This window comes from Rosa chinensis, chromosome 6 (assembly GCF_002994745.2).
Source record: "Rosa chinensis cultivar Old Blush chromosome 6, RchiOBHm-V2, whole genome shotgun sequence".
NCBI classification, from domain to species: domain Eukaryota; kingdom Viridiplantae; phylum Streptophyta; class Magnoliopsida; order Rosales; family Rosaceae; genus Rosa; species Rosa chinensis.
In genome coordinates this window covers 51,749,228-51,763,796 of record NC_037093.1, presented here as the reverse complement: position 1 = coordinate 51,763,796, position 14,569 = coordinate 51,749,228, and the positions used below count along the sequence as shown (strand labels likewise).

Genomic DNA, 14,569 nt, shown 5'->3' with positions numbered 1-14,569 from the left:
TTGAAAGCGTTGGAGTCCACCGGTTTGCAGGTGTGTATAACCGCAATTGATATATCAAATGTGGGTATAAACATATCAAAGAAAAAATTGACATCAACAATCTATTATATAAAGGTGACTCAGATATATGTCTAGGTTTTGAAGAATAATGAATATGAAGATACCAATATTAAGGTGGTTTTTGAGGCCAAGATTTCATGTGTTCCTCTAAATGGGCGGTTATCAAGGTAATTGAGCTAGCTTGGGTTGGTGCGATTGGAAGCATATTTGGTTAGAAGTGGACTCCTCCTTGGTACTTGATTATTTTCATAATGCTTCTCTTGTGCCTTGGAATCTTTGAGTTCGGTGGAATAATTGTTTGTTCAAGATCTTTATGATGATGACATTTCGATCTTCGCACATCTTCCGTGAAGGGAATAAAGTTGCAGATGCTTTAGCAAACTATGGTTCATCTTCTTCCGGAATGGTGTGGTGGGATTCACCGCTCCTTCATTTATCATTTCGCACTACGAGAATGATCAGTTGGGTCTTCCTCAATTTCGTTTTGGTTAACTAGCTAGAATTGCATTATGCTTGTATCTTGGATTGGGATGTTTTGGTTTTTGGTCCCCCTCCTTTGTATTCTTTTTTTCTTTAGTCTCATTGAGTGATAGAGAGGATCCTCCTCTTCTAGCTATCTCTCTCATTACCATAAATAAAAAAATAAAAAAAAAAAGAAGGGGAACGTCTGGGGGAATGAAATGTGAAACAGTTGAGTAAAACCTTCAATTGTGTAACGTACATATGCATCCATAAGTGATAAGTGTCTATTATTGACGAAACACACTTTAGAGGAACCCCATTTTCAGTTCTAGCTTGATGTACTTGTAACCATAACAAACCTATATACTTCGTGGCTGGATCTTGTGAGACTCAAGGGGTGGTACTCCCTCATGAGTGTTTTTTACGTAGGTGCTAACAAAGTCCTTGTACACGAAAGCTCTAAAGAGTGGAGAGCTACTGCAGTCCCTATCTAGTAGAGCTTTTGCAGGCTCAACAAGGTAATTGCTGGAAGGATGGATGAAGCTACCCACTGTCGTACGGGAAAACTTTTCATTTGTCATGACTCTGTGCTCGGCGCTGCCTAGCTTCCCATTACTGATGATCTGCACTCAGTGCCGGCCCTGAGGCTAGGCGAAGCAGGCCCAAGCCTAGGGCCTCATATTTTAGGGGCCTCAAAAAATTTTATTATGTAGGCCTGCAGAAAAAAAAAAAAAAAAAAGAATCAATCTAAACCACTTTGTGTCTTCGTACACGCAACATGACTCTATGTTTTCAATACTTCCATAGTTCCATCAGATTGAGACGCAAAGCAGTAGAGAGGAGATGATTTTCCTCTTTCTAAGTTCAAGTTTTTGAAGCTCTTTCTCAATCCAAGACAAAAATCCAATTATGATTGAACATCTCAGAAGGTTTCCTCGGTGGCTATCGAAAATCCAATTGTGATTGAGAGGATCAGATGAAAAAGTAAATTCAAGAGACTGAAGAGTTGATTTTATCTTCCAAAAACGCAAAAAGGTAAGATCTTTGAAGGTTTTTATTTTCGATTTTGAAGAAATTTTGGTTTTTTCGTTCTCTATTTGTGTTTTTGATGCTCTTGGCCTCTTGTATTCCATTCCTTTTCAATTTTGGTTTGAAACATGTAATTATGAAATCATGATTTATAACATTTATTGAAAATTTAAGACTTGTGAACTATTTAATATATTGCAGAACAATGAACAATGATTTTGTTTCATCTTTGTTTTTAGGGATTTTAGAGTTATCAGTTATGCATGTTTCAACTTTCGTCTCTGTTTCATTCATTCTCTGTTGAAAATTTGCTATATGCCTGAGGCTTTCTATATGATATTCTTTAGGGGTTCAAATCATTCAATTGTTGAAATAAGAGAAGCTTTGATTCACTTGGTGAATGGTAAAGAAGATGTCAAGACAAAAAGTGATGCTGAGACTTTAGCAACATATAATCTTCAGAATTTTAAGTTCTTGTTCGGTATGATTATATGGTATGAATTGTTACATGCTATTAACAATGTCAGCAAAGTTCTGCAAACTGAAGATATGCATGTTGATACTGCCATCAAAGAATTGGAACGTCTTCTTTCATTTCTTCAAAAGTTTAGAGAAACTGGATTTGAGGAGTCCTTGATTGAAGCTAAAGAGATTGCAAGTGAGATGGGGATTGAACCGGTATTCATGGAAAAATGGACAATTCACAAAAAGAGACAATTTAGTGAAAGCTCTAGCGAAGCGGTGACACAATCAGCTGCAGAATCCTTTAAAGTCAATTATTTTCTCTACATAGTTGATCAAGCTATTTCCTCATTCAAAACCAGGTTAGCACAATTTCATTCAAATTTAATATAATCAGTTAATGAGCATGATGTTTTGAGCAAGCTGATGATCATGTAATTGGTCACGTAACTGACCATGTAACTGTAACTGGTCATGTAATTGGTCACGTAACTGACCATGTCACTGACCAAGTAACTGGTCATGTAACTGGTCACGTAATTGACCATGTCACTGACCAAGTAACTGGTCATGTAACTGGTCACGTAACTGACCATGTCACTGACCATGTCACTGACCAAGTAACTGACCAAGTAACTGGTCATGTAACTGACCATGTCACTGACCAAGTAACTGGTCATGTAACTGGTCACGTAACTGACCATGTAACTGACCATGTCACTGACCAAGTAACTGTAACTGGTCATGTAACTGGTCAAGTAACTGACCATGTCACTGACCAAGTAACTGTAACTGGTCATGTAACTGGTCACGTAACTGACCATGTCACTGACCAAGTAACTGTGAGCACACTCTTGTATTACAAGATCATAGCTGTGAGTTTCTTCAAATTGAACAACTCTGTACCTACCACTTGATTTATCCAACTTAATGATATCTAAGCAGATTATAGCAAAGAGAATCCAAGCAGAGAAGCCGTTGTTTTGGGTGAGACATGTTTATATAGTTTATTGAACTTCATCTTTTTTTTTTTTTTTCTAAACCAGGTTTGAGCAATTTAAGACTTTTGAAGAGAATTTTGGGCTTTTGTTTGATTTGGACAAGTTAAGGTCTGCAGATAGAGATAGTTTGAAGAGTTTTTGTGCTAACCTAACAAATTTATTGAAGCATGGCGAGATTTCTGATCTTAATGAAGATGATCTATATCATGACTTACGAATGTTGAGTGAAGATTTACCCAATGAAACAAAAAGAGCTATTGATGTGTTGAATTACATAAAAGAAGTTGATGGCTGTTATCCAAATGCTTGGATTGCTTATAGGATTTTGCTAACTATACCAGTCACAGTTGCCTCTGCAGAAAGAAGTTTTTCAAAGTTGAAATTGATCAAATCTTACCTTCGGTCTACTATGTCACAAGAGAGATTGAGTGGTTTGGCTATGATATCTATTGAAAAAGATATTGTTGGAAAACTTGATTATGTAAATTTGATTAGTACTTTTGCATCTAAAAATGCAAGACGAGTCATATTTCAGTGATACTTTGAAATTGGGATATTATTTTCTTTTGTAATGTTTGAGCATTTATTTTGGGGCCTCAAATTTTTTCCTGCCTTGAGCCTCTAAACTCACAGGGCCGGCCCTGTCTGCACTCATGGTCCAGGAGAGAACGGACACAATTTAATTTCTGAGATAAAAAGGAGACAGAACTGCTAAAAGAAAGAGAAGCTGGCTGGGTTATAAAGATGTGGATGCACCTGTAAAGTGTGGCCTATATTAACCACAAAGGCATTAGGGACAGGCTCAACAGCCAACCATTGCCCATCTTTTAAAACCTGAAGACCATGAACTTCCTCTCCTTGGAGAAGAAGAGTGATGAGGTTAACATCACTATGTTTTGGTAACCCTAAGGTTAAGCTCGGGTCTGGACAAGGTGGGTAATAGTTTATGCCCATCAGTTGGACTTCGGTAAGTTCATCTCCGAAAAATTCAGATTCAAGTCCCAACCCTTCTCCAATAAGATCCAAAAGCAATATACTCAGCTTCCTTGCCTCCACTGAATAACTTCCAACCACCTCCCTGAAATTGCAGATGTAAGAAAAAAGAACTTAAAAGATTAGTGTTTAAGAATCTCTCATCTGGTCAATGGTGACTTAAAAAGTACCAATAACACTACACTTGTGCTCCTTAGAAATAAACGAGATCAACACAGAATACATTTAGATGTGACATTATAAAAGTAGCATCACTCTAGAAGTAGATAATCGTGGAGGGTTAACATGCATGCATACCGATATTGAGGCGGTTTCTGAGGCCAGAAATGGATGTGTTGTTCTAAGGGATGACAAGGGTGTCTCAAATTGTCTCTCCAAAAATGCACCTTCTCTTTGTTATAATCAATGCTGGTGTATAGTCTACAACTTTGCTCAACATCTTCAGAATACATGCTTGCCTTGTCTTCATAAGGCTGCTCAAAGAACTCGTTGGCCACGTCCAATACCTTATGCAGCAAATTGTCTTCAACCCCGTGATTGATCAACTGCACGAATTTTCATCCAAGTATTAATTTGATAATCACATCTTCTATTATAAACTAACAAAACTAAGAAATACTTGCTTACATAAAACCGATGAAAAGAAATTTGAAATTCAGGGGGTTGTTTAGAGTACTTGAATGTTTATCATACACTCATTTACATCTAATTGAACCAAAATTACAATTTAGTTGAACCAAATTTACAACATTAACAACAAAATTATCACATTTGTTTTACACATTTACATATAATTGAACCAAGTTACTACATCAACAACAATTTGTTCATAAACTTGTAAAAATATAGTAGGTGGAGTAATTACCTGTAATAGAACTAAAATTACCCAAAAAATAACTCTATTTACCACAATGACAACAAAATTGTTGTCAGATCTGTACATGAGTGTATTATATACATATAGGTACCATAGAATTTCCCCGAAATTCAGTATATTATAAACCTGGAAGAAGCCAAATTTTTGGGAAGCCTCTATGATTTGCTTGATCAGCTGAGGTCTGTTGGTACCAAGTAGCTGAAAATCAATGACTGGAATGACCTCCAATACAGAGACCTGTGTATTGCCTGGTCTAGTTCCTGGGGGTAATATGTAGGATTCAGGTACAAATTGCAAGTCACTTCTGTTCGAGATGAGCTTCTCAGACATTTTGTCAAACATGCATTCGGATTTGAAGCTAGCTAGTTTAACCAAGTTATGAAAAGGGCCCTGGATAACCTAGTTTACTCCGCTAGTAGTCCAGTGTAGCTAAAATCATATTTTGTTTGAATGTGGGTACAGGGTGATATAGAATCAGACAGAAAATGTAGGCAACATGCACAAGTATTTGTTCTCTAGCTAGGCAAGTAGATGCCTGATGCCTCCATTTAGACAATTTAATATAACTTCGAAAAATTGACTCTACTAGGGAAAAATGTAAGTCATATAATACTTGAAGCTAGCCCATGAACTTCTTTTCCTTGGAGAAGAAGGGATATGATATTGACATCACAATGTCTAGGTAATCCCAAGATTAATTAAGGTTGGGTAGTTATCTATACCCATTAGTGCACTTGGCTAAGTTGACACCCAAAAAATCCAGATTCAAGTCCCAGACGTCCTGCAGAAATAAGATCCAAAACACATCAAACTGAGCTTCCTCATCTCCCCAGCATCCAAAGAAAAAATTGACACCAACAATCTATTATATAAATATGACTCAAACATACCTGTCTAGTCTTTGAAGGATGCTGAATATGAAGATACCGGTATTGAGGTGGTTTCTGAGGCCAGGAATTCATGTGTTCCTCCACAGGATGACAAGGGTGTCTCAAATAGTCTCCCCAGAAATGCACGTTCTCTCTCTAGCTTATAGTCAATGCTGGTGTATGGTCTATAGCTTTGTTTGGCATCTCAGAATAGAGAGTTGCTTTGTCTTCACAAGAAGCTTCAAGAATTCATTGGATACATGCATGCAATACTTTGTGCAGCAAGTTATCTGGAACTCCATGATTGATCAACTGCAGATTATTTTCTATTCAAATATATGGTATAGTTATTCAGATAATCAGATCACACCAATTAAAAATATATTAGAAGTAAGGAAACATACGTGAAAGGGTGAAACTAACATGGAAGAATCCGAATTCTTTGGCAGCCTAAGTAATTTTTGCAACTAGTTCTGCTCTGTTAGTACCAAGTTGCAGAAAATCAATAATAGGAATGGTCTCAACTCTCAAATTTAAAACTAGTGTATTCCCAGGTCTAGTTCCTGGTGATAATATGTAAGATTTAGGTACAAAATGCAAGTTACTTCTGTTGGAGGTGAGCTCCTCTGCCATTTCCCTAAGTAATCGAGTGCAATGCATTTTAACGAGTTGAAAATGTGACATGCCTTGGGGAGATCTGTCTAGGGATTTTATGTTAAGGCCTATGAATGAATGAATGAATGAATTGTATTCAATCATGTAACATATATACAAAGCACCTACTGTATATCTTGTGGTTCTCCAACAAGTTAGGAGACCAGTAAGGATAGACAACTATCACAATTACAAATGGAATCAAAGACTATACAGATTATCCTAACAAATCAAAACTACTTAATACAAATATACTCTTGTGTATCAGGACAATCCCAATTCAATGCTACGAGATTTACTTTCCAACACTCCCCCTCAAGTTGGAGAGTGTATATCAATAACTCCCAACTTGCACATGAGCTGTTTGAACTTTTCTTTTCCCAAAGCTTTTGTAAACACATCTGCTAATTGTTGTGAAGAAATCACAAATCGTGTGACAACTTTACCTTTAACAATTTTGTCCTGAATAAAATGACAATCCATTTCAATATGCCTAGTGCTCTCATGAAACACAGGATTCTTAGCAATGTGCAATGCAGCTTGATTATCACAATGTAAAACAGCAGGACTTGGAACAGGCATATGCAAATCAGTCAATAAATAGCGTAGCCAAGTAAGCTCACAGCAAGTACCTGCCATTGCTCTGTATTCAGCTTCTGCACTTGACAAAGACACAGTCTTTTGCCTCTTGGTCCTCCATGAAATTAAAGAGTCTCCTAGGAACACACAATAACCAATAGTAGAGCGGCGGGTAATAGGACAACCCGCTCAATCAGAGTCACAGAACGTCTTCAGGTTTAAAGAGTTATTGGCATGGAGAAGTAAACCTTGACCAGGAGATGACTTCAAGTAACGAAAAACTCGAAGGGCAGCAGTCATATGTTGCAAGCGAGGTTCATGCATAAACCGGCTAAGAATATGAACTGAGTATGTGATGTCGGGTCTAGTAATGGTCAAGTAAATCAGTCGACCAACTAGGCGCCGATATGAGGCAGGATCTTTGAGTAATTCTCCTTTGTCTGAAAGCTTGGATTCTTCCATGGGAAACTCAACCGGCTAAGCACCCAAGTAGCCGCTATCTTTGATAATTTCCAAGGCATATTTGCGTTGAGATATGTAAATGCCTTTCTTAGAACGAGCCACCTCAATGCCAAGGAAGAATTTCAGATCACCAAGGTCCTTGATGCGAAAACGAGTATGGAGGAACTGTTTCAGAGCATTAATAGACTCCATATTGTTTCCTGTTATCAGAATGTCATCCACATAGATTAACAATACAGTGAGAGATGTACCATGCTTGAGGACAAACAAAGAATAGTCAGCTTTGGACTGAGAGAAACCAGCAGCAAGAATGGCCTTTGTGAACTTAGAGAACCATTGACGAGAGGCCTGTTTTAGTCCATACAACGACTTGTGAAGGCGACACACTAGATTCTCCCCCTGTTGCCGAAGACCAGGAGGAGGAGACATGTAAATTTCCTCCAATAAATCACCATTCAAAAAAGCATTATTGACATCTAATTGATGTAAGGACCAATTTAGACTAGCAGCAACAGTAAGAACACAACGGACAATGATCATTTTTGCAGTAGGAGAAAAAGTATCATGATAGTCGATACTTGCAGTCTGAGTACAACCTCGAGCAACAAGACGAGCCTTATAGCGCTCAACAGAACCGTTAGCCTTGCGCTTGACTCGATACACCCATTTATAGCTTATCGGGCGTTTTCCAGGAGGCAGAGGAATGAGACTCCATGTTTGATTATCAATAAGAGCTTGAATTTCAGAATTCATAGCTTCCTGCCATTTTGGATCAACTGAGGCAACCTCATAAGAAGTCGGCTCCACATCCCGACTAACATTAGCAATATAATTGAGGTGAGCAGGAGAATACCGATCATATGAAATGTAGTGACAAAGTGGCTACCGAGTACCTGGTGTGAAATTGGATAAGGCCGAGGACAATTGATGCGGAGGCAGAATCACCTGCCATCAAACGTAGTCCTTGAGGTGAACTTTGCCTTCACGAGAGCACTGAGAAAGACGAAGCGGCTCAACAGGTACAATGGGAAGAGGGTCCAGTGGAACTGCATCAACCGGTTCAATATCAACGAGGGGCTGGTTGGGTAAATTGATAGGAGAAGTGGATGGAGGAGAAGAAGATGAAGGAGTGGAGGCCAGAGAAGAGCCGGGTGATGTAGGCGGAGAAGGGGAGGAAGGTGTGATCGCAAGTGCCTGAACTGGAGGCCGATGAGCGTAGGTTCTGAGAGTGGAGGACGGCAGTGGATTGGGTGGTGGAGAGGGCGGTGGATTGGGTGGTGGAGAGAGCGGTGGAGTATGTGATGGTGAAGATGGTGAGGGCGTGGTCACTGGATCGGGAAAGAAGAAGGACGCGTGGTTGGTGAAGAAGGACTGAAGAAAGGGTCAGAGTCTAAAGGGAGAGGAATAGGCTGGCCCATTGGGCGTTTGTGTGGTAGATGGTGGAATTTATCCTCAACAAAAATGACATCTCTATTAGTGAAAATTTTTCGGGTCTCAATATCGTAGAGTTTGTATGCCTTTTGTCCCATGGGGTAACCCAAAAAAATGCATTTGGTAGCACGAGGAGAAAATTTTGAAGACGGATTGGGAATGGTTGCGAAAGCAAGACACCCAAATACTCGCATTCGAGAATAATCAGGAAGTTTATTATGAAGAATTTCAAAAGGTGTTTTCTGGTGAAGTAACAAGGTGGGAAGACGATTGATGATATATACGACAGTAAGGACACATTCTCCCCAAAAATTAATGGGTAGGTGTGACTGAAATCGAAGGGCACGAGTGATTTCAAGGATATGTCGATGTTTCCGCTCAACGACACCATTTTGCTGCGGTGTATAAACGCAAAAATGTTGGAAAAGAACACCTTCTTCAAGAAAAAAATTTTGTAATGAAAGAAATTCAGCCCCATTATCTGAACGAAGTTGTTGAACTTTTGTGTTGAATTGAGTGTTTACGTAATTAAAAAAAAGACGGAGTAAAGGTTGTGTCTCACTTTTGTGTCGCATTAAGAAAATTCATGTAAATCAGGAAAAATCATCCACAATAGTCAAGAAATAATGAGCACCAGAAAGTGAAGGGATTTTATAACGTCCCCAAATATCACAATGAATAAGGGAAAAACACTTCGTAGTTGAAATTGAACCGGAAGGAAAAGGTTGGCGAGTTTGTTTCGCCAATGGACAAACGTCACATTTATGATTAGAATCAAAATTAAAATGGAGAGAATTATTAGCTAAACATTGGAGACGAGAAGAGGAAAGGCGACCCAAACGACGATGCAAAAGATTAGAGGATATGACGAGATTGCAATTTAAGTGAGATGAAGGAGGAGTTGAAGCCAACGCCACAAGGTAGTAGAGGTTACCATGTCGCTTACCCACACCAATCATCGTCCTCGTAGCCAAGTCCTGTAAAATACACCAAGATGGGAAAAACGTCATTGAACAAGATAAATCATCGGTTGTTTTGCCAACTGACATAATTAAGATCAACTCTAAAACTTGGCACATAGAGGACATCATTTAATTGAAAAGAATCATTAAATTGAATTGATCCAGTAATAGTAATTCCAGCCGTGTCTCCACTAGGTAAAGAAACTGGTGCCAAAGAAGGATGCTTAATATTTATCAATGATGTAGGAGAAGAAGTAATATGATGAGTTGCTCCGCTGTTGAGTATCCAACGATTTGGAGCAACATGTAACAAACCTGTAGCATATTCAGTTGCAGAAGCAGCATTGGCTTGAGGGATTTGTGATGTAGGAGTCAAGGCAGCAATTACTTGAGTGTACTGATCCTCAGTGGGATTAGGAAACATTCCTTGAATGTTGGGGCAACATCAACATGATTAGCAGGGGGACTGCCTTGACGTTGTCTTGCAGAATTAGCTTCCTTAGGTCCTTTGTAGAGATGATGATCGGGAGGGTAACCATGCTTTTTATGGCAAGTTGCTTCAGTATGATAATCCTTGCCACAATAAGTGCAATGCTTCATTGGAGCCCGAGGACGAAAATTTCTTCCTTGGGTATTGCCTTGATTCCCTTGCATCTCAGGTTGTGGTCTAAAGTTGCTGAGTACTGCCATCACTGCGGTGTTAGATGGGGCAATAAGAGAGGAACCAAGTTCTCGTTGTTTTTCTTCTTGGACGAGGGAAGCATAAGCTTGTCTCACCGAAGGCAAAGGGCTCATCAACAAAATCTGTCCACGAGTAGCAGCATAAGACTCATTTAAGCCCATAAGAAATTGCATCAACTTACTTCGATCATTTTGCGCTCCACAAGTGCAAGTGATAGTATTGTACGAAGCAAGCTCGTCCCATAAGCCTTTCAACTTCGTGTAGTATGTTGCGATGAATGATTGACCTTGTTCAATACAGTAAATGTCTCTTTGAACTTGAAATATGCGAGAGACGTTGCCCAACGCGAATCTCTCTCGTAGGTCTTCCCAAACAGCATGTGGTGTGGTGCAGCAGAGCACTGAATCAGCAAGCTCAGGTTCAAGAGTGTTGAGAATCCATGAAAGTACCATGTCATTACACCTCTGCCATAGTGCATGTTCATCAGGTTTCTTTTCTGCAGAAGGTTCTTTAATGGTTCCGTTAATGAAGCCGATTTTGTTCTTGGCACTCAGGGATATCCTCATAGCACGACACCATAAGTTATAATTGTCACCTGACAATTTCTTGGAGACAAGCAGAAGACCGGGATGGTCTGAATGATGAAGAAAAAGCGATTGGCAGTATCATCAGAGGAAGCGTTGCTGGTACCAATTCCACTATTAGGAGTTTCAGAGAAAAACTCGTCACCAATTGCCATTGGAAAAAAATGCGAGGTTGCTACTTAATAACAGAAAAGGCTGCTTATAATTTGCAGAAAAATTGAAATGGAGAGGCTGCTAGTGACGGCAAGAAGAAGAAAAAGAGCCAGGAATTATTCCTGCTTTGATACCATATAGGAAAAGATATCTTGACTAAATGAATGAATTGTATTCAATCATGTAACATATATACAAAGCACCTACTGTATATCTTGTGGTTCTCCAACAAGTTAGGAAACTAGTAAGGAAAGACAACTATCACATTTATAAATGGAATCAAAGACTATACAGACTATCCTAACAAATCAAAACTACTTAATACAAATATCCTCTTGCGTATCAGGACAATATATCCCAATTCAATGCTATGAGATTTACTTTCCAACAAGTGACCAGTTGAGACTTCAATGTGGTACGTCTAGTGTTGTTCCTTCTATGTCCTAATTTGTAGCTTACTCCACTAATACTTAGTCTAGTTCAATTGGAGGGACATTAAACAAATTACACAGTAGGGTTTTCATTCTTAATCAAGCTTACTTTTTATAATGTGGTATGTGGTTAAATACCACATAGAAGCAGACAAATCATTGTTACCAATTCCATGATTCCCGTCCCCAGTTTTTCATTTGATCTAAGAAATTGTTTGAATCATTAAAGTGGCCAGGGATTGGCTTTTGGAATTTCTTCTTTCAATTCTTTTAGCCATTGGATTATACATTAGTCTAGTACTGTTGCCTTATACAAGTTATATTAAAAGTGGAGCAAATCCTAGCAGAGGATCTGGATGCTCAAATAGAAATGATGACGCTAGATTAGTACTTTTTTTTTGGGGATAAATTTCAGTTTAGTACTCTGTGATTTGGGGGTAACATCATGTCAGTCCTTGCTCTTTCAATTTGATCAGCAACACCCCTGTGCTTTCAATTTCAATCAGCCGTGCCCAAATTTTACTGTTTCGTCCAATTTGAACGTTAACTTTGACTGGATTGACAAAGTAAAATTTGGACGGAACAATAAAATTTGGGCACGGCTAATTGAAATTGAAAGCACAGGGGTGTTGCTGATTAAATTGAAAGAGCAGGGACTGACATAATGTTACCCCCAAACCACAGGGTACTAAACTGAAATTAATCTTTTTTTTTAATAGAAATTGATATCATTAGAATCAATAGCCAGCAGACTGTCAATGGCTATAGTCTAGTTGTACTTACAAAAAGATAGCTGGCAAGAAAATCCGGAAACCCTAATCTAAGTTAAGCAAACTCATTACAAGTCGATGATAAGCTCACTATAATTAGCGAACTTATAAACAAAGAAACTCTGTGTCTTTTAGGGCAAAATCATTCACTAGCCTCCCATTAGCCAATCACGCAATTGTGGTACCAACAGAAAGCCACTTCCTACCCAAAAAATATGAGCACCTCCTTATTAATAAGCCGCTTGAAATCCACCAATCATATTCGAGATAATTACCAACTCTCGAAGAAGTCACAATCCAAATAAATTGGCACTTGAAGACCATAACTACCCCCAAACAAGCACAAGTAGGTCTAAAACTCTTGGGTCAAGCCTGCCCAATCCATTAAGTAACAAGTGAGGGTGGCAAGGCACCCTCCTTGAGAGCCCATGAACTAGGCCCAGCTAGCCCAAACTCAGAATCCAGCCTAAAGCCCTAGGCCAAACACCAAGTCCAGGAACCTGCTCTGAGCAACACCACCGCCGTTGCAAGTTCCGGCGGTCAATTACTCCAAGAGGCCATAGATTGCCTCCCCTCTATATCCCAACTAACCGGACCACCAACACAGCACGTTCGACAAATCAGACCAGATTTGATCTGTCCCAACTTGCGCGACCCCGAGTCGATCAGAGTCTTCCCTATTGACGCCAACTCCAAGCACTAGGCACAGACGACCCAGCCACCAAATAAACCACTTCGCAGTGAACCGGGAAGCAATACAGAATTTTGTCACAAATGACAAGCTACAGTTCCCTAGCCCAAAAGATTCTAAGAAGAAATCTGGATCCGCAGACCTGAACTGAGCAACCCAATCCTTGACTCCTCCCTGATCTATCCTTGACTCACGTGCGCCTTCCTACTCAAACCTCACCTTGACGAGGAATCTCGCCGGTGTTAGATCAGCCGGCCACTGAAGAAAGCCTGCTGCGTTCTGCTCAAACCTTAGGATGGGTTTGCTTGATTTTTTCTTTATCTTATGAAATCGCTAGATTAGTTAGTAATTAGTAGTATTGGAAAGCAAAAAGAATCTATAATCTTACATCCAAAGTTTATTATTTATCAAAAAAAAAAAAAAAAAACTATGAGGAATCCAACAATGGATATGATTAATTATTTGTAAATTGTCAGATTTGTAAAGTCCAAAACCAACGTTTCATTCATCTTGATATCATGCCCTCTAGTTGATAAAATAATCTGGGGTTTACATCTAAAACCAATTGGTAAGGGATGGAGTGGCCCAAACCCTTATAAATCCATAGGTGAGGTCCCATTTTTCACATCCAAAACTAGGGCTGTCAATGGATCGTGTCGGGTTAAGGTATTTGTCGTGTCACAAGATACAAACCCAAACCCAACCCATTTAATAATCGTGTCAAAAATTTAAACCAAAACCTAACCTATTTATTAAACGGGTTACCCGTTTCCAACCTGCTTAACCCATTTAACAAATAGGTCATGTCGTGTTAGACAAAATGATTTATTTAAGAATTAATAATGCGACCCATTTAACTAAAAAAAATGTATAAATTGATTAAATTCACTAAAAACTCCACAAGACGAAGAATATAAATAATTTTATATATTTATAAATAATTAAATCAAATAATTATAAAGAAAAATATTTTAAATTATCTAATCCTATGATCAAATACTCCCAACGTCCAAAATTTTAAGAATTAGTATAGTATAATCGGGTTATACGTACGGGTTCACTTCGTGTTGGAGGGTTGACCTGTGGCTGACCCATTTATTAAATGGGTCATGGCAGGTTGACCCACGGCCGACCGGCTTTTTAATCGTGAGGGTTTAACCCGCTTTATTTCGTGCAGGTTTCGAGTTTTATTATTGGGTGTGTCGGAATTGACAGCCCTATCCAAAACCAATTGGCAATGGATGGAGTGACCCAATATATTCTCAACACGCCCCCGCACGTGTGGCAAATTTTCAAGTCATACATGCGGACAACTTTAGGTGATGTGGAGCCCCGTGTGGGGGTGAGACATGTATGTACACGTGGGATAACCTGTTTTGATACTATGATAAAGTAATCTGAGGTTCATATCCAAAAC

General features: G+C 39.0%; 2 protein-coding genes across 2 annotated transcripts; one reads left to right on the top strand and one right to left on the bottom strand.

The window, feature by feature from the left end:
* Positions 1-1,333: 1,333 nt before the first annotated feature.
* LOC121050035 (zinc finger MYM-type protein 1-like) lies at positions 1,334-3,552 on the top strand. The gene is made up of 3 exons (XM_040508578.1): positions 1,334-1,557; positions 1,899-2,375; positions 3,060-3,552. Exons 2-3 carry the CDS (start codon positions 2,035-2,037, stop codon positions 3,550-3,552), a joined length of 834 nt encoding a protein of 277 aa, XP_040364512.1. The 5' UTR covers positions 1,334-1,557; positions 1,899-2,034.
* Positions 3,553-3,725: 173 nt separating this feature from the next.
* LOC112174475 (protein DOWNY MILDEW RESISTANCE 6) lies at positions 3,726-5,214 on the bottom strand. Its single transcript, XM_024312248.2, has 3 exons — positions 5,011-5,214; positions 4,305-4,552; positions 3,726-4,092 (listed from the first exon to the last, which is right to left on the bottom strand). Exons 1-3 carry the CDS (start codon positions 5,212-5,214, stop codon positions 3,726-3,728), a joined length of 819 nt encoding a protein of 272 aa, XP_024168016.2.
* Between the last annotated feature and the right edge of the window lie 9,355 nt (positions 5,215-14,569).